This window comes from Pseudonaja textilis, chromosome 1 (assembly GCF_049901715.1).
Source record: "Pseudonaja textilis isolate UNSWEBS1 chromosome 1, rPseTex1.2, whole genome shotgun sequence".
Lineage (NCBI taxonomy): Eukaryota > Metazoa > Chordata > Lepidosauria > Squamata > Elapidae > Pseudonaja > Pseudonaja textilis.
This window is the reverse complement of record NC_141990.1, coordinates 244,069,440-244,092,840: the sequence shown is the minus strand read 5'-3', so window position 1 is coordinate 244,092,840 and position 23,401 is coordinate 244,069,440. Positions and strand designations below refer to the sequence as shown.

Below are 23,401 nucleotides of genomic sequence, written 5' to 3'. Positions count from 1 at the left end.
TAACTTGCCCACAATTGACTCCAAGATAATCCTGCAATAATTGTCTCTTTCTTGACAATTAAAATTGCTGTTACTTGTTTCCAGAAATTTGATATTTACTTAGATATTCCACTTTGAAGGAGTGGAATCAACAACTTTGTCTATTGCTGCTATCTTTAGTGCTCGAATGTCTTCAATTAATCCAGCTGTTTCTTTCTTTTTTAATAGAAAGAATTTTAATATTACTTTCATGCAAATAAAAAAGTTGTATATTGACCTGTAGTATAAGACAGAAATTAATTCTGCTACATTTGAAGTGTTCACTATTAGGCCTCTTTTCAATTTAGGACAAATTTTAGTTCCAGTGCTAGCAATCATTTACTCATGGACAGAGGTGGTATTCAGCAGGTTCTGACCAGTTCTGAAGAACCGGTAGCGGAAATTTTGAGTAGTTCGTAGAACCAGTAAATACCACCTCTGACTGTCCCTGCCCCCATCTATTCTCTGCCTCCGGAATTCCAGCTAATCAGCTGGGTCTTCTTTTGTTGTCCTGCACAGGAGAACAGAGCTGGAAAGCAGGTTAGTGGGGTGGGGAGGAAATGGGGATTTTGCAGTAATCTTCCCCTGCCACGCCCACCAAGACACACCCACCAAGCCACACCACGCCCACAGAACCAGTAGTAAAAAAAAATTGAATCCCATCACTGCTCATGGATTATAAAGGTTGAAGAGGACCTTGGAGATCATGGGTTCCAAACCTCTGCCCAGGGCAAAAACCTTCCACTGGAGCATTACTGACATGTGACCATTTCTATTTAAGCACTTTCAGTGAAGGAGAATATGCCACCATTTTATTTTTGAACAACTGGTGAAGTGAGGATATTTTCTCTGACCTCCAACTGAAAAAAATATATTCCCTTATAATTTAACCCATTATTTCTTTTCCTGGGTTCTTTACCATCTGTGGATAAAATTTCATTGATTTCAACTGATTTCATTTTGATGCCACATTATTTGCAAGGGGGTTTTGGGGGGCGGGAGTGTTTATTTGGTGCTCCTTTGTTGATACTAATGCTCATTTTTCCAACTTCCAGAAAAGATGGGGTCAGAGATCTAGCTGTGAGGAAAATGTGACATGACATTGTTAGAAATAGTATCTCCGTATGCTGTCATGTGATTTTGTGAAATCCTTCGTGCACATTTATCTTCTGGTTCTTTTTAAGATTGTTCCACCCAGCAATTTGTGGGAGTTTTAACCTAGAACAATCCCACTCAAAAAAAAAAAAAAACACCCCAGGATTAATTTGTAGAGTGGGCATCATTTATAGATTTCTTTCTGGTTCTTTTTTTACTTTAACTGTCACTACAAGCCATCTGAGTAAGAAAGCACGCCCTCCCTCCATTGGCCACATAATTCCTTTGTATTTTTGAAACATACCCTACCTAGTCATCTTTGTGGGAAGAAAGAGGGGATAGGGGCAAACATTTTCCCCAGTTGCTATTTCCTGCTCAAAAATCCAATGTCCCACATATAATTTTCTAAACTTACAAGAATAAAACAATTTTGTTCTGTATTCTGGATGAACCCCTGGGGAACAAACCCTTTATTTTTGGTATTTTTATTATGTTCTAACAGCTATGGGTTATTTTATTTACTGGTGCTACATGTTTATTTGACTGCTTCCATAATTCAAAACATGCTTAAGAACCATATACCATATATGAAATACTAAAGCTCTTAGATAATAAAATAATTACGGTAGTAGTAGTAGTAATAGTGAGATTAATAAATAACAAAATACAAGGAGCTGCAAATAGGAGTCAGTGGCAAAAGAAAGTAAAAAAAGTACCAATAATAATAGGCACCCTGGATGCCATTCTAAAACATCTGGAGCACCACTTAAAACACCATCAGCACTGACAAAATCGCCATCAGTCAATTGCAAAAGACAGCTTTACTTGGAATAATTTATATCCTGTAACAGTAGCTTTAAACACCATCAAACATGCCTATCCTAGGTCCTGCGAAGGACTTGCTGGGTGGACTAAAATGCCAGATCCTCTCTAAACATCTGACTGTATGACAAACCATGATAACAACAATAACAACAATGACAATAACAATAATAGTAATAATAACAACAAACAACAATAATAATAAAGTAGATGTTGCATATTCATTGTTAAAATCAGAAAGGGATCAGTAAAAGACCATTTCTGTTATTTTAGAATTGAATAACTGGAAAAGTCATCTTCTCTTTTTACAGGAACTATTAAGTCGAACGTTGCTAGAAACTCAGAAATTGGATTTAATGGCTGAAGTTTCAGATCTGAAAATCAAACTGGTTGGAATGGAGAAGGAACAAAGTGAATATGAAGAGAAGCAGAACAAAGCTGAGGTAAGCCTGATTTGTTTATCTTTTCAGTTCCTGAAGTTATGATCAGAACTCTGCAGATTGTTTTCTACATTATTAAAGCTGACTGAGGCCATGTTCCTATGCTGGGGCAAGAAAATTTTTGTAAAGACTTCATTTCCAGTGGAGTGGGGGAAGAGAAAGGGAGGGAGGGAAGGAGAGAGAGAGAGAGAAAGAGGATGATAATATTCTTTACATTTTTCTAAGTTGTCTTTCATCTTTCTTCTTCTCAACCAAATTCGATAAATCTATCTTCCAGATTTATGTCAAAGTTAACCGAGTGTGTAAATTCCAAGTTTTTTTCTTAACTTTATTTTATGTGGGCTTTTTTATTTTAGCATTTTGTTTTATTTATTTTTCACATATTTGAACTGCTGTTTTCCCTCAAGAAGAGTTTTTGTAATGGAGCTCTCTACTGTTCCTCTTGTTGCATTTTTTTTCTTTATCAATAGAAGATGCAAAGATGGTGAAATTCTGCTGAAGAGAAAACATGCAGATTTTCCTTTTTTAACAGAAAAACAAGTGGAAGGGAAAGGCTGCCAAAATAAATGGCACCCAAGCTATTTTCGTTTCTTCTGCGGAGGATGATTAAGAGATAAAATAGATACATTAAGCCTTGCAAAAACAGGAAGTCCAAATTCTTGGCCCCATCTATTCTGATGCAATAGAGTTATACTCAATCTTCCATCTGGCCACACATGTTCATATGTTGCGTATTTTATACTCCTAATGTAGTTTAAAAATAAAAATTAATATTTTCCTAAGGCACAGTCCTTTAAGGAAAGCGTATCATTTCAAAAACATTCCTTTACTCCTATTATTCTTGTCATGTTTCAACGCTTCATCCATTGTGTTATCAATTACATACATCAGTATCAAAAGATCAGATCTAGATTAAATTCATATTTCTGTTATCAGTTCTACAGTTCAGTTAGAAAGCTTTCCAGCTTGATTTCTATCTTATATAGTGTGTACCTTCTTCTATCAGCATTATACTGAGCAACATGCAGATGTATTGCTATCTGAAAAACTCAATTTCAAAGTAGCCAGAGAAGTATAACATGTTTGAGCATAATTTTATATCCCTTTGCTGAGGCAGTACAGGCAGAATTTACCACCTGCATAAATTTATCCCTTGTATTGTTTTGCAAAACTACTTGGAAAGAGTACTAAGAGAAGCAACTGATGCAGTTTCATCCTTAATCTTAAATGTCACTAAGCTAATTATTGATTATAGATCACTTGGTCTACAAACTGCCCCTTAGTGTGTATGTGTGTACCTCCATCCCATTTTGTTTTGATATTTATTGGATTTCTATGGTAATACATTGTGAGCTGCCCAGAATCAGCTGGAGTCAAATGATACCTCAATTGAATTAAATAAACAAATAAATATGATATGTAGAGGCATCCCATCTTTTTCATACTTATTTACAATAAGCAACAAACAGTTTGGAACTGGTAAAAATCTTTTTTTTTTTTGCTTAAGAACTTTAAACATAACTTAAATAATTTAAGTTCCTGTTTAAAAACATGTTCCTTTAAAAATATTTATTTTCTGTAAGTCATTGTCTTGCTTTTTAAAAGTTGACCTGATGGAACACTAGGGGCTTGGTGAAATTGACCTATAACTGCTAAAGGGAAACATCAGAGTAGTTGTTCCCCCAAACAGTGACATGCTGTGAGAAACCATCGAATCATACAATGAAAGGATTAGAAAGGAGATTATCTAGTTTCCAGCCAGTACTACATCTTAGAGATGACCACTCATAAACATACCTTATGAGAATCCACCATTCCCTGGGGTAATCTGTTCCAGTGTTGAACAGATTTTACAGTTTAAAACTTACTCCTACCAAAGTTACTTTTATGTAATTGAATAATGGAATAACTCTGCCCCTCGTCTTCATGATACTCAGACAGCTAAAATGTCCCCCTGAAGTCTTCCCTGTGCTCCAAGCTGAACATGTCCAATGTCTTTTCCTAAGTATTCCCATCAAGATTCCTTACCACCTTGAACTTTCTCTTCTAGACACACTCCAGTTTGCAAATCTACTTCCTAAAATACAGTTCCCAGAACTGTAGGCAGAATTCTATGTGTCATTTGACCAGTTCAGAATAGAGAGGAGAAATCACTTCTTTTAAACTTTAGACTTTACTTCAGTTGATGCAGTTGATGCAGTTTAGGATTGCATTTGCTCTCTTTTTTTATTTTTTTGGCAATTGCATAACTTGATTGGTTTATGTTCAGTTTATAATCCACTAAGATACCTAGATCTTTTTCACATTATTGCTGTTCAGTATCTCTTCAACATTTCTTTTAGATTTTTTAAATCTCACCTTTATTACTTTTATAAACAAATCAATGTGGTGAACATATCCAACGTTCATTCCTCCTTCTATACTCTCCACAACAACTATTCTGTGAAATGAGTTGGGCTGAGAGAGAGTGACTGGCCTAAAATCACCCAGCTGATTTTCATGCCTAAAGCAACACTAGAACTTAGAGTTTCCTGATTTCTAGCCTGGTACCTTTACCACTAGACCAAGCTAGCTCTTACATTTATGCCTTTATTTTATCTAACAAAATGTAAGACTTTGTACTTATCCATACTGGAATTGATGTTTGTTTCTATTTTCTGCTTTTAATGAAGATATTATCTGCATTTTGTCAAGGTATTATTGAATTTTGGCATCCTCTAAAGTATTTTCCAGCCGCCCCGTTCTTGGGTTATCTTCAGATTTGACATTCACATTTTCTAACCCTCCATACAAGTAATTTATTAATATGTTGAACTAGTACATTACTCATCACCTTCCTACCGGTTGGTGTAGACCCATTGGTATGTATTTGTTGGATACAACTGTTGTACCTGTACCCATCTACAGGTGGTCCTCAGTTAATATCACTCATTCAGTAACAAGTAACAATATTGTGACAACACTGAACAAGTAGTACTTAAAACTGATCGTCAAATTCCAGCCACTGTAGAACCCCATAATCACACGAGAGTGATCCAGGCACTTGGCAGCCAGCTTATACTTACAATGGTTGCAGCATCCCATAGTTATGTGACTGCCTTTTGCTGGTTTTCTGCAAGCAAAGTCAGTGAGGAAACTATCAAGAAGCTTGCATATCAAGCAGCTTGCTGTTTTTTTTCTTGAGGAGATCCTTTGGGGCCTCCTATCTGTAATTGTTTCAGCCTGTCCAGTGTGATCTGGCACAATGGCTGAGTTGTAGGTCCCCTCCATTGAATGTTGTCTTCTTTGTGGGTCTTGGAAACATGTCTTCTGCGTAGCAGTGTTGTCCTCTGGAATAAAGTCCCCCCCTTGAAATCCATATAACTCCCATCCTGGTTTCATTCTGGAAAGCCTTAAACAGCTGGCTAATTGCTGCTCGTATTCTTTTGTATTCTCTTTGTATTCTTTTATAGTTGTGAGCCACCCCAAATTGATTGGAGCTGGACAGCATCCAGGTTGGTGCTGCACACATGAAATTATCCCCCTTGATTTATCTCTATTATTTCAGTCAAGACACACACAGAAAACAGTGCTCTGTGGAGAAATAACAGATTGGCTTAAATCAGAGACATCTCTTTCCCTTCTTTCCCACTCAACTTGAATCTGTTTCCCATTTTAATTCTGAAAAGAAGTGACACAGGTACTAGAAACCAGATGAAACCAATGTCATAGGTTTTTTTTCTCCCCCAGACAGGGGAATAAAGAAAAACAGATTGAAAGAAGAGTAGCAAAATCATGTGGCTCTATATACGTGAAATAGTTCCTATGGCAACAAAATGTCATGAAAAACAAAGCTGTAATTTTTGCACTTAGTTCTGGCACAAGAATTGGGTGGTGAAGACTGTGGCCCACCCTGACTGAGAGATAGATGCAGGGAAGGGTTGAGCATCTGCTTTCAGCTAAGTGAAAGGAACCTGTCACAATCCCATTGCTTCTAGTTTGAAAACAAATGCCTGTGGCAAAATATATACAGGTAGACCATTCATTTAACAATGGTTCAGAATTACCACGGCATTGAAAAAAGAGGTTTAATGAGTGGTCCTTGCTTTTATGACCGTCACCACTTCCCCACAATCACATTATCATAATTTGGGTGCTTGACAATCGGCATGTATTTAAAAGAGTTGCAGTGTCCCAGAGTCATTTGGTTGCCATTTGTTGACCCTCCCAGCCAGATTCCAACAAGCAAAGCCAATGAAGAAGCTGGATTTGCTTAATAACCATGTGATTCACTTTAACAACTGCAGAGGTTTGCTTAACAACCATGGTGATAAAAGTAATAAAATTGAGCATAATTCACTTCGCCAGCTTGCTTAGCAAATGGAATTTTGTTCCCAATTGTGGTTGTAAGTCAGAGATTACCTGTATTTCTCTCTCCATCTGCAGTGGCAGTTAAATTTTGGCTTAGTGAGGGGGCTTTCTCTCCAAAATTATACCTTCAGAATTTCTTCTCAAAACTTAAAGACACTCTGGTTGAAAATATTTTCAATTGATATTGTAAGAAAAAAAGATTGAGAACATGGGTTTTGAGACTTATAATTTTCATTTCTTGAATACCTTGTCTAGAATTGATTTTCTTATAGGATTTAAAGATGCAATTTTATATGCATACAAAGTTGATCGATGCATACTGATATATTTATTTAGATCCTGCCTTTGTTATTTTTAACAAATAAGTTAAGGTGGAAATTTATATATAATCACAGAGCCACTCAAAACCAATAGTTTACTTCTGCATAAAGTGAGATTTTACCATTCTGTGCTGCATTAGTGTTTTACAATTTAAAACTAACTTTTACATGAGCTGACACTCATCAAATATAAAAATGAAATACAATGTTGATAGAGAGTTTAACAGTGCCTCTGTGGTGTGTATTTATATGTATCATAATCTTAAAGCATAAACTGAGGTTATGGGATGCTAAACCTGATGCCAAACTCAAACTTTCTCATCTATCTTGGCTCCATGAACTCAGCAAAGGCTATCTAATGCTTCTATTTTTATTTGGGAAGTAGCTTTATATTTTCAGAGGATGTTTTCAATGTCTCTGTCACGGAATCTTTGTGATTTTAAAAAAACACCAGGTTCTTTGCAAGATATTCTTTCAATTCATTATTCTTGAACAAAATCTACCTGGCATTAAAAAGAAAAATTGGTGGGTTCTGATGGATATCAACATAAGAATACTTGCATTTATAATTGATTTTTAAAAACTATCACGATTCTGTCACAACAGTAGCAATATCTGATTGTTCTTAGTTGGCTCTGAATAAGCAGAGTCAAAGCTAGTAAAGTATTTGAATGGGAAATCCCAGGCTATAGGCTGGATTGTGAAACTGAACACTATCCCAGAAGAAGCCAGTAATAATATATCTCTGTATTGTTGCCATAAAAACAACAAAGGGAACACTGCTATTTAATAAGATTCCACAATAGGCAAATTCCTAGGAATATTTTATGAAAGCTTGTGATCTATGAGGCCTTTGATACATTTTAAAATATAGGATTAGGACTGTCAGTGCTTCAGATACTTTTTGGAAGAGCTTCAAAACATAGCATAAGTGTTATATTTATCTGCAACTCATTAAAGTAACCACTTCTGTTTTCAGAATCACAAAGCTGCAATGGAATGTTTTTTGCTATGGTTGTGAGATTCTTTTTTTAAAAAAAAACCAGAAATGCTTTAATGAATTACAGATAAGTTTTTGGAGGGATGTTTTCCCAGATGAATCTAAAGAATTGCCTAGCCTTAATAGGTAACACGATTTCTTTTTACTGTTCATTTTTTATATTCTTTTAAGAAATGTAAGTTTTGCAGAGAGGGTTTCCTGCCTTCTATAATATGGCAGAAAAAGCACTGGTTTGCTATGATCACAGCCAGATGTTGAGGAAATCAGACACAGATAACATATTCTTAATGAGCTAGAAACATTTATCAAGCCAAAGGGTTTTTGAATCTTCCAAAAGCATTATTTTTTATCTCTTACAATGTTACTTGTCATCTGAGCTTCTTAAGATTAAGAAGGAAAAGTTTAAGTAGTTGTTTTAAGCAGAAGTGATATTCAACAGGTTCTGACCAGTTCTGGAGAACCAGTAGTGGAAATTTTGAGTAGTTCAGATAAGCGGCAAATACCACCTCTGACTGGAGATTTTACAGTATCCTTCCCCTGCCACGCCTACAGAACCAGTTTTACACACCACTGGTTTTAAGCATTAACGGGATCTGTTCTGTGGAATGATCCCTACGCTTTTCACTATTTCACAAAAGAACACACCTTAATGCCTATTGTATCTCATTCCGCACCCCCACTCCAAAAAGTATGTTCTTGGCTTCATTTCATGTTGTCTCTAGATGTCATTTTCTGTCTCTCTTATTTAGTCAGTAGTCAACCTGATCAGTGACCTGCAAGAACAGATGTGTAGACTGCAACTGGAGATTAATAATCAAATCCAGGGAAGAAAATCACACAGTAGGAAACCAAGTGTGGAGGCAGTTGGTTCTCAAAACAGCACTGAATGGGTGACAGAATTCCCTTCACAGGAGAATTGCTTTCAGTGTGAAGTATGAAGGTCAAATGCTAGCCTGAATCTATACATTTTTCTTTTTTTTCTGAGGAATACACTAATTATTACTAATCAGAGTTTGCTGTGACCACTTGGCATGAATTGATGCTGTGTTTCATAACAAAGTAATGTTGTCTTGTCCTGGAACTGGGGCAGTAACAGGCCATGACTCCCAGTTGTAAATCAGTTTCATCTCCTACAACACTACCTTACACTTAAAAGGATTTTGTGAAACTGAATTTTGTCAAAGCTGAAGAGTATGCTTGAAATAACAGTGACTATTTCTGATATAAAATTGTAATGGTGATCCACCTTTGGATGTATATTTGTAAAACCGATTTTTACAATATGTAAGTAGTTTCAAATTATGAATTATAATGTTATGACTATGTTGTACTCATTGTATAATTTGTTCGTACATGAACATTTTAACTCAAAGTATGTTATTAAAACAGAACCATGCTGCAAATTGTAAAGACCATGAAAGACTTAAACACATCCAAAAAAATGCAATTCACTGATTAGAAAAGTAAGGACCTACACATAGGCAAGAAAAACGAAATGCATTGCACAGGTATAGAATAGGCAATATCTGGCTCGCCAGCAGTAACTGTGAGAGAGATCTAGGAGTCCTAGTGAATATGAGCCAGTAGTGTGCTGTAGCTGCCAAAAATGTCAATGCAGTCTTAGGTTGCATAACACAAAAGACAGCATCAAGACCACAGGAAGAGACAGTACCACTCCATACTGTACTAATGAGACCACACTTGAAATACCTCATCTAATTCTGGTCACCATGATTCAAAAAAGATGTTGAGACTCTAGAAAGACTGCAGAAAAGAGCAGTGAAGAGATCAGGAGGCTTAATCATATGATGCACAATTGAGAGAACTAGATATTCCTAGTATAGAAGAGAATGATTAGGGGTGATATGACAGCTATCTTCCATCCTTGAGGGACTGTCACAGAGAAGGATGGGTCGACCTATTAGCCAAAGCACCTGAGGGCAGGGCAAGAGGTAAAGGGCAGAAGATTGTTAAAGAGAGATCCAATCTAGAACTAAGGAGAAATTTCCTGACAGCAAGAACAATTAATCAGTGGAACAGGTTGCCCCCTTGAAATGGTGGTGCTCCACCACAGGAAGTTTTCAAGAAGAGATTAGGCAAACATTTGTCTGGAGTGGAATAAGGTCTCCTGCTCGAACAGGAGTTAGACTACAAGACCTCCAGGGTCCCTTGCAACCTTGTTATTCTATGTTCTAAGGTCTAGTTAAGCACTTACTAGGTCTTTTTATCCTTATTTATTAATTTATAATGCTTTTATTTAAAGAAACCACTCATCTTATTTATAGAAGTAGGTGAGAAATATTGAACCTAATTGCTTAGTTTGGTAAATCTGTTTTAATAATGCATAATTAACAAAAAAGCAAAAAAAATCATTTCAGACATAATCTGCTTTTAATTCATTTTATAGTAATTAAAGTTTAATTAAACCAATTAAGTAATTTTTAAAGGTTTACCTATAATCATAGTGCATCAAACTCTTATTATTTGATGGACATGAGAACGTTACTGACTATGGGCCTCCATTTAAGGCAATGACCTTCAAAATATATTTAAATTATAGGCATCTGATTTCATTTATTTTATATATTTTGTTTAAGAGAATCAAATGAATGGGACAGGAAAGCCTCTATAAAAACTCAGTCATTTTATTCTTCGTCTAAAGCTCTTTAAAGTTAATTGCTTATTCTGCAAAAACATCTCGCGGAGATCTGGTTTTGTAGAATAAACTTTCACTCTGATCCAAACCACTTTATATGTCAGACTGAAAGCTACTTTAGATAAGCTTGTAGAATTCAACAGGATAGGACTGACACTGCTATGCCTAATGTAAGCTCATTTTAAGATTTATTATTAGCTCAGGTTTACTGAAGTTGCAGTGTTATTTTTGAAACTTGGAGGATCACATTTTGGACATATTTGTTTTGCTGCTGCTATTTCTTTAAAGGAATGCCTCCACCTCTATCTGTCTCATTGCTTTACATTAAATATAACATAGTAAGTGGTTAATAAAGATTGAAAACAAAACAAAGCTAAAAGAAACTGACCCAAAATATTATATATGTTATTTTCCTCATCAGATTAGATCAAACAGGGTGATCTTTTTCCAAGTCCTATCTATCTGAGAACAACAGGACCTAAGAAATACATTTTTATTGCTGTTTCGGTGTGTGGGAATATTATATCCACATAGATCCTGTCTATATATTCCCTTCCCCTGGTTCAAGAGATACTTAAGACCTAACTTTTCCATCTCACTCCAGAAGAATGCATGTTATGTTGACCACAGTTGTCTTTTTGTAAATAAAGCTAAAAATGGAATTTGAAGTGATTTTACACAGATAGTCCACGACTTGCTTAGTGATTGTTCAAAAGTATGATGGACCCCCCAGAAGGTGCTTATGATCCATTTACAAAGTTTCAGTAGTCGACCCCTCCACCATCATATGAATGTGTTTCAGGCACTTGATAGTTAGCCCCCATTTATGGCCATTTGGAGCGTCCCACAGTTATGGGACTGTGACTAATGATATTTTTTGCCAAAAATCAGCATTTACTTTGTTTTTTGGGCAAAAATGACCCATTGCCAAACAACAATTTTGCTTAACAACTGGAAAATCTGGTCTGGTAATGACACTCATGGTTTATGAATGGAATGGGCAAACTCCATTTCTTTCATAAGTTGGGGACTATCTGTAGAATACCAAACTCCGATACTAATGAAAAGAGATTAGGAATAGAAATTTCTGGCTTATAAATAAAACAGTGTATCTGCCACATAAAATAGAATGTGTGATTCTGCTTCGTCTACCGCAGTGTTTTTTAAACCCTTTTTCTCTCAAGGCTCCGTCTCACTTTTAAAAATTATGGAGGGCCCTAAAAAAGCTTTTGCTTGTATGGGTTATAATTATCAATATTTATTGTATTAAAAATTAAAATTGATGCATTTGCTTCTTACAATTGTTTGATAGAATATTATTTTTCGACATAAACTGGTAAAATAATTTTGATTTTTTTTAACCCTTGAGAGGTTCTTAGGGGACCCTCAGAGGTCCTAGAACTACCCTTTTATGAAACTCACACTTTAAGAAACACTGCCCTACTGAAATCTTTAATATTATTAGTCAAGTCATTTTACCATAACATACTGTAAATGTAACTATGGAATGTATTTGTCATTTATAATGTTTACATGTGATTAATATAGAGATGATTGAACTGTAAATGCACTGTCATTAAGAAGCATTTTTTACCTCCCACTTCTCTCCAGAATTTGTTACAAGAACTCAAACACCTGAAAATTAAGGTTGAAGAGCTAGAAAATGAAAGGACTCAATATGAATGGAAACTGAAAGCAACTAAAGTAAGCAACCCAATATAGGGAAACATTTCAGGTTTGCTGCAGGGAAGATCTGAACCAATTTGACTCTGCTGCTTGTTACCACTACCATCACACTAAGTCCAATCGCATGATACCCAGGATCTGCCACACTCTGCTTATCTTCGAGCAATATTCTCTTTTTGTTGACAGGCTCCTGCAGCCTACCTGAGGCAACTCCAAGTCCCATGAGATTTCATTCTTGAAGTGGCTTTAGAGAATGCTCTTTTGCAGTCTCTGCATTCTTCAAAAACCACACAAATGCGAAAGCACACCCTGGTCTCATGTGATTTTTGGCGGGTCTGGAGGCCACGTGAGAACACAACCCATTTTCATGCATCTTCCAGAAATCGCAAGATAATGGGATGTGCTTTCAAGAATGGTTGGAGTTTGGTGTTGGTTTATGCTGGCATGTGACCCAAAGGGAGGTGATAGTGCATTTGATTCTGTTTGTTTCTAAGTTTTCTCACAAGAATGCTTTTATGGGATGTAGGGAAATATCAGAAGGAAGGGAATATACAAATCCTAAAACATTTTGTGCAGACTGGCTCCTGAAAAATGATCTTACAGAATATTTCAGTCACTTCACACTGTTATCATGAACATTTGTTTGCTGTTTGAAATTGCTAGCTGCTAGAAGTTAAATCCTAAGAAATGTGATAAAAATAGAGAACATGTCAAAAAAGGTGCATATATATATATACAATAATTTGTATGCAATCTACCTCCCCAGACTCTAAACCAAGATTCTGCAAAGCCATCAGTGGGACTATAATATCCATTATTATTGCTGTTTTATTATTATTTGTAGGACTATTAGTAGAATTTATTAAATTATGTTCATATAATAAGTGCTTGAAGGTCAGTGAACAATCTGAAACTTCATTAAGGGTTATTGAGTTGAAGAGTTTGAGAACCTCTTTTCTAGACTAACAGACAATTGTTCTGAAATCTGAACACAAAAGCCATTCCTCTCTCGAAACTCCTATAGCCAAACAATCCCTACCTTTTAATTAAAACAATAGCTCATGCTATGTAAAACCAGGATAGGTATAGGATCATATATGGATCCATTATCTGGTCTTCCAATCCTCTCAAAAATAAAAACAGGTGGGGGATTTGTTTCTGATATTGTTGAAGTAAATAATTCACGGTGATTGGCAAAGTGTTAAGGTAGAAATAACATTATTATTTATCTTTTCCCTTAGGCTGAAATAGCACAGCTTCAAGAACAGTTAGCTCTAAAAGACTCGGAAATTGAACGATTACAGAGTCAAATCTCTAGGACATCAGCCAATAATGAAATTGCAGAGAGAGGTAATGCTGTGTGCTTTATTTCTGTTATTGCCAGATGTTTTAAAGAATCATATATAGTTGTTATTTAAAATGAAGTGTCTAATAGAGTAGCCTCAGTGCCGAGAGAATAAAAACTGATTTTCTCAGTTATCCATACAGCATTTCTGCATTTATTAAGTTATGAAAGTTGCATTCCCATACCCTGCTTCGTTATTTATGTATTGTGTCACAGTTTTAATTGGCTTTCAACAATTTAGGTGGAATTCCCACTGTAATCTTGTTCTATGTTAGGCAAGAATATACTCCTGCTAAGAGTTCGCTGGAGATAAACTTGCTCATTAATTTCATTAATTAATAAATTTAATTAATTTCATTATTATACAAAATAATGGGCAATATTAAATGTTATTCATACTTTCTATTATTTACCAAAATGCTTTATACATCAGTCACACCAGCAAAATATATGTTTACTAGCTGTGTTTCAGTAAAAATTGTAGAAAGTTCTGTCAAAGATGCTTATTTGGATTCCTACACCGAGTCAAGGGTTGCACCTAATTATGTGCATGGCCGTTTCCCACTTGATATTTCATAATGTTGTACATTAATTATTCAGCCTTTTATCCTTCCAGATCAACTGTGGATGATTGAATCTTGTTCTCCTATTTATGGGCAGTAAAATTGAATTAGTGGTACTTTACCATAAATAAATGAATATTTTAAGATGTTTTTCAAAGATGTCCTGAGACACACTAGGGATTGATTACTTATTAAATGGATAGGAGTTCTATTTATCATAATGTTGTTGCATGTTTTGCATTAAACACACGTTTACTAGATTTGACTATTGGCTAAAAATAGTCAAAAACTAGATTTGACTATTGATTAAAAGTTGCTAGAAATGTTTGCAAATGCACTTGTTTTTGAATTGTCTGTGGATTCCAAAAGCAGGACCTGTGCATTTTAAGTGGCTTAGCTCCTTACAAACATTCTTAACCTCCCTTTGAAAATAGGAAAGAGATTAGAAATGTCAAGTATATATTTCTCTTTTTGGATGCATATTTCGATGGAAATGAATATAGTTATCTCATCTGTTTTTTCCTACATTCTTCATTGACTTTCTCCATCTCCAATTGTAGAGGAAGTGTATAAGAAAAGGCTAAAAGAAAAACGTAAGCCCTGAGATTTCACTTTCTTGCCTTTCAAACACAAATTTCAGCTAAAATGCATTTCTGCAGCAGTGAACATTAATTTATATTTAGCTGCTAAATCATAATGTTAATATATGTGAATAACTCACTATTGAAAGCAACCAGACAGCTATTTGATCTAAACACAGGCACAGTTATGATGGAAATTGGGACCGGAATTTATGTCACTAAGTGATGTGATTGTAAAATACAATGTCAGATGACCACATCATTTAGTAACAACAATCCTGGTAGTCTCTATTGTTGTCACTAACCAAACCCCACCAGTTGTTAGGCGAGGACCCACCCTGATCCACTTCCTGGGTTGGTCCCTCCCAGCCTCAAGTTTCAGTAAGGAGTGACTGCCTCCTCTGCCTCCTTTTCAATTTGCTTCACCCATTCAGCTCCATCTCATCTCTGTCTTTTGTCCATCTTGCACAGCGACACTTCATAGCAGTGGCACTATGGCAGAAGTAGAGGCCCAAGGCCTTCAGTCTCAGCCAGCTGCCATCATCCCCGGGCTACTATTTCAACCCTAGTGCCATTGCTGAGGAGTGCTTCCTCAACTCCATGCCATGGCCAACCACCCCAGACCTACAGCACAAAGCCCCGGCCACCCTTCCACTCTGCACACCACAGAGACACTGCTGACTTTTGTCATCTTCCTCCCTCTGCTGATGTGGCCTTCTTAGCTCACCCCTGTGGCAAAGCAGCTGCCAGCCAGGCCAGGCCTTTGTCCCGAGGTTCACTCGCGCTATTCTCCAAATAGCCTGCATCATTCTTGCAATCCTTTTGAAAGCTTCTGAGCCCTTCTGTAGCATTATGTAAATAGTGTGTGCTATTTGGAGAACAACTCAAGTGGCTAGCTGAGATTACTAAAGTTCTCAGGCCTCTACTTTAGCCCCAACATTGCCACTACCACCAAAGAGTCCCTGCAGGGTGGACAAAAGGGCAGAGACCATGGGGAGATAGGTGGGTGGGAGAAGTTGAAACGCTCCTCTGGTCATAACAGGCAACTGATGGCTTTGGGCTAGTTATTCTCTCATCTTAGCCCTACACGGCTGTTGTAGGGGAAATAGGAGGAGGTAGAAGTATTATATATGTTTGCTGCCTTGAGTAAAGATGGGATGAAAAAATAAATAAACAATAAATAATGACATAATTGTGGGGTGCTGTAAAGGCCGTAACTTCAGGGACTTATAAGTACCATTCATTCAGCATCCTGTAACTTCAAACAATTGCTGAACAAATGATTATTAAATGAGGACTACTTGTACCATAAGATTTGTGTTGCAGATAGCATTTTTGTTGTTTGTATTATCTGTCAAAAAATAAATCTCAGTCTGAAATTAGATAACCCTTTAAAATAAGCTCTGTCAAAGTCAATAAATTCCAGTATAAGTTCTTTATAGTTAACATTTTGAGTAACTAAAATGCTACCGATTAATTACATGTTGTTGATTTTAGTGGGTTTATCTGTAATAAAATATAATTCTAACCCATAAAGATCTTTTAAAGTGCTTTTCTACAATGGGTCACAATACTCAACCACTTTTGACAGATTTTTAAGCAGCAGCAGACCTGCTTATTGGATTGTAGACACCAAGGTTGTAGGATAGACTGGGTAGCTGAAAAAAAAACTTTGAAATGCAAACCACCATTGGTTGCAGAGAAATGATAGAATTGAATTAACTTCAGTTCTTACACACTTTTTTCCTTTTTATTTCCAGTACCCATCTGACATTTATAGTTTTGTAAAAAAAAAAAAACAAATTGATATTTTAAAATACTTTACGTGTCTAATAAAGTACTTTTACAGCACTTCAGTATTTAGCCCCAACACTGTGGCTCTTTTAGAAGATTAATGTTTGTTTGTTTGTTTGTATCCCACTTTATTATTTTTACGAATAACTCGAGGCGATGAACATATCCAACATAGCTTCCTCCTGCTATTTTCCCCACAACAGCAAACATGTGAGGTGATTTGGACTGAGAGAGTATAACTGGCCTAAGTTCATATAGTTGGCTTTCGTGGCTAAGGAAGCACTGGAACTCACAATCTCCCAGTTTGTAGCCTGGTGCCTTAACCACTAGAACAAATTGACCCTAAAAAATCTCTTTAAAAATGCACAATTTTTTTCTGTCTGGTTACTGCACATTGCATGCAATTTTGTATGGCCTTGTCTTTCTTTCAACTTTATATATATATATATATAATTACTAATTCTGCTGCTTCCTCAATATACTGTACAAAACTTTATAAATCATTAGAATTAATAATCCAAATTTTCTGCATGAAATTATCTCTAAACAATGATATTTCCTCCATACCTGACTAATGTACATAGCTAGCGCTCATTCTTTCTTTGTACTTTCCTTGTGTGTCACGTTGCCATCTTTGCAGATTATTCCTTTGAAGCTTAAATAAATTGAATCATTTTGCATTACTGTACAAAAAATTTTGGAACTTGGGAAATGTCCACTTAAAATTATTCAGAATTGTTTGGGCAGATATTATAATCAAATCATTTTTACATCATCAGCTATATCGTTTTCCTAAAATGCTAGCAATTTCATGTCTGCAGTGAAGAATCTTCCATCCAGTCAATAGTACTTATAATATTTGAGTCATTTATCCATGTTTTATCTTTGAAGGATAACTGAGCTGTTCTATTACAGTAAATCACCTTAGAGTGAATCCAACATATAAATCAAGATTTTACATAAAGACTAAAACAAGGCAGCCAAACTGGCTGCAAGAAATATAGGCAGCCCCTAGTTATTAGCAAAGAAATTGAGTTTTTCATTTTTCTTAGCTGCCATCTAGTGATAATATGCATACTTGCAATCCAGTTTGCAAAAAGACTGTGAAGTTAGCCTACATTAAAAAAAACACAGAGACAAAAATCTTATATTTTAATAAGACTAGCAAAAGGTTGTTATATAGTATGTGGTGCAATACAAGACTTTACTTTTCCTAAAATTCCCTTAAGCAGATTCAAGAGAAAAGTACAGTTGCTACCATTTTTCTCTTGAATGGCATTACTAGATTTTCTTCCAAGGACTTTTATACCATTTAGTAAAGTAGAAAGAGGCAGTTATTCTTAGAAATGGGAAAGAAAAACAAAATCCAAAATTTATAAGCAACTTTGTCTTTTCAAGTGATGTTTTAAGTAGTTTTAAGGAGATGGGTTTTTTTTTGTCAGTTACTCTCAATTACTTTGGGTTTTAAATTGTCTGTTTTCTCATATTTAAAATATTGACACTTTATGCTTACTTTTTAATAAGCAACTAGTTTCCATAGTCCATAGAAATCTGCCTATATAAAGTCACAGATACAGTTATGCGTATTCTTAAACATACAATACTTTGAATCTTTTACCGGTTGTACAACTCTAGGCTAAGTTTTTTCCTGTTCTGTTTTTATTTTCTGCTGTATTTTCATTAACTTGAATGTTGTATAAAAATAGTGCCATTTCTTTCCCACATTCTCCTCCCTTATGTAGCTGACTAAGCTTCACTCTTCCACCAAAAGAAGGCTTTTATAGGGTAGAATTGTGGAAAAAAAAGCCGAGGCCATTCCTTTTTAAAATATCACTAACAGTACTAGAAGGGTGAGGAAGAGGAACAACAACTGAAACCTTCTAAGAGATATGTACAGGAGGAGAGCATGATGGGCTGGTGATTAAGACTTTGGGCTTATCAACTAGAAGGTTGGCAGTTCATGCCAGATGAATTCCCAACCTTGTGCAAGCTCCTCCCCACCTACCAGTCTGAAAGCATGCAGATGCAAGTAGATAACTGGTAGCGCTTTGGTGGGAAGGTAATAGTGTTCCATGTGCCTTGGCGGATAGTCATGCTGGCCACAGGACTGCAGAAGCATCTTCGGACAACACTGTCTTCCTTGCCTGGGAAACAGACAGGAGCAGCACCCCCTAGAGTCAGAAGCAATTGCACAGGGAAAACCTTTACCTTTTTTTTTTTAGACATGCACATCTGATTAAACCTGGGAACTGATACTCAGGAACTATTTGCTATCAGCATATCATTTAAATGGGAAGAGAGACAATGACGGTGAAATAGCTATTGAGGTTCCCTAAATCAATCATTTTGTATACCATTTTGGATAATTTGCACTGTTCAAATATTGTTTCCATTTTTAGACCAAGAAGTCCAGCGTTTGAAAGTAGGAATGGAATCCCTATTGACTGCAAATCAGGAAAAGGTAAGAAAGCAGTTATGAGTTATCCCTGGGGCTTTTGATGCATTTTGTTTGTTGGAGGGTAATGTTGATAGACAATCTGTTTGGCTTCCAGCTGCACCTGCCTTGTGCCTTTAGTTACAGAACTCAACTCTGCTCTAACGTTTCTATCTGATCTGAAGAACAAGCCCATCCTTTTTCTCTTAAAGAGAGTTATTTAAAATATATATATTGTTTTTAATAGCAAAATAAAAGCTAATACAAACCAGAAGTCTTTAAAAAGAGAAAATAATGCAAGGAAAAGGTAGACAAATGTATGAAAAGAACTCCTCCCCCAAAAGGTGACTTTCCATAATGACAAGTGTAAACAATTTCAATCTCTTCACCTCCTCTTAGCTAACAACTATAAGATTCTTCACCCCATAACCTATCTCTTAGCCCCAGGAAGTCATATAGTAGCATCGTTCTTCAATTCAGTTACCAGCAAAAGATCCAAACAAAGCATTCCATATCTATACCTCAGGTATAACAGAATCATATATAACATTTAAAAGCCATACAATGGTTCCACTCTCCTAATGTAATCTAAATAAAAGAAAGCCCACATTTGAAAGGCACCAATTCTCCCTTACAAAAAAAAAGCTCCAACATACCACATTCCAGAAAGCACCTTATCTCTACAATATACATTCCATATCTCTAGACTTTAAGCACATCCACATTTCATATATTTAAAGTAATCCTAATATCCTAATATAAACAAAAGACCAACATTTAGTATAACAAAGAGAAATATTTGCTCCTTTAGAAAGACCAAGTCCGCACTTTAAATTTTCAAAAAGCAATTAAATACAAAGCCAATCTAACTTCTATAAATTTAGGATTACCTAAAGTAGGTATAAGGGAAAGAATCTTTACATCAGTTTAAATGTGAGCAAATCCAGTACCATATTTTTCCAGTTAAAATATCAGCAAATTCAGAAAGAGCCACCCAAAATGACAATGTATCCCATTTTATCCTTAGTCGAATAAACCAACTTTACAGGAGTCTTTTTCAGTAATCCATTCAAATGGTTGTTGATCCTGGTTACAAATTACTTTAGCATTTTAAACAGTCCTCTTTTGTAAATCTAACAAAAGGAAATTATTGCAATTGTTCTTTGGGATTATCATTTATATTTTCTTTGTGATTTGTAGAGCCTTATCGAGTCTTCTCTTAATATCTGGTGACAAATTCTTATTCAGAAAATTAATTTTGCTGCATAGCTTGTTCTATAACATCTTCACCCAGGAACCAACAAAGCTGACTTCAAATTCATGATGCAGATCCCCATGCAGATCCTCAAAGATGTGTGTAAACTCTGTTATAAATTACTTGTCTTTTATACGTTCAATCTCAAAAGCAAAATTTCTTTCCCACAAGCATTTAAAAAAAATAATCTCAGAGTCTTAATGTTTAAAGTCCAAAACTCCAGAATTTTCTGACCCCTTAAAATTTTCTGTAGCCAAAACTTTGTCTTCCTTTCAGCTGTTCAAGTTCTTAATTATTATAAAAATAAACCTTTATATTTTTATATTGAAGATTGAAAGCACTCACTCAGTACTTCCAGCCTTGACACCCTGTAGGTGTCTTAATTTTTTTAAAGTAGGTAAAAGATAATTTCTAAAAATAGGTAGCAAGGGAGGTGCACAAACTTTGAAAGACTTCATTTGCAGCTGGAACAAATATGAATTAATTCCCCTGTCTCCCAATTTCACTATTACCACCCCACCCACCGCGATCGCCAGAGATAACTGTCTTGCAATCTCTTTGTGAGGAAGAGGAGCAACCATAAGGAGAAATAGCTTGAGCAATTTCTCATCTCTTTGATCCAGAAAGGATCGTATGAGACAATCTGTGCCAGCCCCTGTGTAATTTCTGCAACTGTTGGCTCCACTTGTCTGTTGAGCTATTATCTTCATTCAGCCATATTCCTTCAGAAATCTCTTTGAGAGAGAGATTTTAAAAGAAAAAAAAAACTCTTCCTTGCTCAGGAATATCCTTTCCATTCTGCATTTCTGCACTCCTAACTGAAAGATGTTGAGTATCAAAAATTTAAATCAAGATGTAGTTGTTGATCATGCAGCTATGAATATTGCTTATTTAGTGTTAAGAAAATTTTATTCTGAATCCAATGGGCTTTATGTTTTTGAGTCCCATGTATAGACAGTCACTTTCCTTTGTCACTCCTCTTAGAGACATGCACAAACTCCTTCAGTAGCTCACAAGCAACTGCAGTTACACCTTCATGACTCTTGTTCTCTCACTGCTAGATCTGACCCAATCCAACTCAAGGAAAGAGAAGTTCTTCTGAGGATAAAGAGCATGCAGCTTGCATTGTCTCTTTTTAAAGGTTTTATATTTATGTTGCTGCTCAAAATCTCACTGTGCACAATACTAATTGGCTAACTTGTGCTTGTTTATTTCTTTGGCTGATTTCTCCATTCCTCAGGTATCTGTTCTGTCTCCCTTGGAAGCTATCCATGATGCACTCATTTTGAGGTCATGGTTTCTGGCATTCTTGTATAAAATACAGACCTTTTCCTGCTTTTTTGATTCCTTATACTGTCTCTAGCCTTTCAGAATTTTGTTTTTATTTTTAATTATTACAATAGTGAAATGTCTTAATCTTTTATTATAGTTCTTCTATTTTTCTTTGTATTTTATGGAATATGGATTATATTCAAGCCATAGCTGGGGATGGGGGGAGGAATTGGTTCTTTATAAAAGGGTAATTCACAGTAAGTTAAACAATTTTATGTCAGTGTTTCTCATAATGTGGTTATCCAGAATTGAAGTTGCTGTCCAGAATTGAAGTAGCTGACTTATTTTTTCACCCATTTCATTGCCTTGGAGAGACCTCTTTTTGTACTTGGAAATAAAATAAAATACAACCGATAATGTGTAATGAATACTTGGATTGGGGAAAGTAGTGATGGCTTACTTCCATGTACAAATTGGCTATCATTCTGGGGATTGTATTTTTAGCATATCAAAGGTTTAAATCAGTGGTTCCCAAACTTTTTAAGTCCGCTGCCCCCTTGGTGCTACAAACTCATCCACGGTGCCCCCCACCCCGGGGTGGGATTCAAATTTCTATGGGCGTGGCCTAATTTGAGGATGTGGCTTGCTAGTCATATGACTGGGTGGGCGTGGCCAGGTGACTGGTAAACCAAATACAAGTGGTCCTCACTTAATGGCTGGTTGTTTAGCAAGTGTTCTAATTTATGACTGGCCTCCCCAGAGCTACTTGATCTGTTTTTGGAATTTTGACAGCTTTAAATCAGGGGCCTAAATCCCACCCCCACCTGTGTGTGTGAGAAAGAGAGGGAGAGAGAGAGGTTGGATTAGATCTCTCTCTCTCTCTCTCTCTCTCTCTCTCCCACCAACGCCAGAAAGCCACCGTCAGTCAAAATTCATATTTGTGGTCTCCGGGATTTAAAATTATGAGTTTGGTGGTCCCTGAGGTCCAAAAGTTTGGCGACCCCTGATCTAAAGGGGTGAGTCTTAGAGAGGGAAAGAGAGAGAGAAAAGAAAGAGAGAGAGGGAAAGAAAGAAAAGGGAAAGAAAGAAAAAGGGACAAAGAAAGAAGGGGGTGGTGGAAGGAAGGGACAGAAAGAAAAAGAAGTAAAGAAGGAGGGAGGGAGGAGAAATAGATTTAACAAATAATCAGAGTTGGAAGGGACCTTGTGGGTCATCTAGTCCAACCCCCCCCCCCCCAAGTGGGAGACCCTACACCATTTCTGACAAATGGCAGTCCAATCTCTTCTTGAAGGTCTCAAGTGATGGCGCTCCCACAACTTCCGAGGGCAAGCTGTTCCATTGGTTGATTGTTCTCACTCTCAGAAAGTTTCTCTTTATTTCCAGGTTAAATCTCTCCTTGTTCAGTTTCCATCCATTATTCCTTGTCTGGTCTAAGGCGCTTTAGAAAATAGCTTAACCCCTTCCTCCCTGTGGCAGCCCCTCAAATATTGGAAGACCGCTATCATGTCTCCCCTGGTCCTTCTCCTTTACTAGACTAGCCAAGCCCAGTTCCTGCAACCGTCTGTTGTATGTTTTAGCCTCCTGTCCCCTAATCATCCTGGTTGCTCTTCTCTGTACTTTTTCTAGAGTCTCAGCATCTTTTTTATAATGTGGTGACCAAAACTGGATGCAGTACTCTAGGTGTGGTCTTACTAAGGCTTTATAGAGTGGTATTAGTACTTCCCTTGATCTTGATTATATCCCTCTGTTAATACAATTTAGGATTGCATA

General features: G+C 36.3%; 1 protein-coding gene across 17 annotated transcripts in view; it reads left to right on the top strand.

Moving 5' to 3' along the window:
* Positions 1-23,401, top strand: part of PPFIBP2 (PPFIB scaffold protein 2) — a 138,025-nt gene that overhangs the window by 78,788 nt on the left and 35,836 nt on the right. For 10 of the 17 annotated variants that reach the window (XM_087921180.1, XM_087921169.1, XM_026705830.2 and 7 more), the window contains 5 exons: positions 2,247-2,378; positions 12,313-12,405; positions 13,629-13,737; positions 14,856-14,888; positions 19,070-19,131. In XM_087921180.1, coding sequence (XP_087777306.1) covers positions 2,247-2,378; positions 12,313-12,405; positions 13,629-13,737; positions 14,856-14,888; positions 19,070-19,131 — 429 coding nt within the window. Of the gene's footprint in view, positions 1-2,246; positions 2,379-8,794; positions 8,978-12,312; positions 12,406-13,628; positions 13,738-14,855; positions 14,889-19,069; positions 19,132-23,401 lie in introns of all 17 variants that reach the window. The other 7 variants (XM_087921170.1, XM_026705840.2, XM_087921168.1 and 4 more) reach the window with 2 other exon arrangements.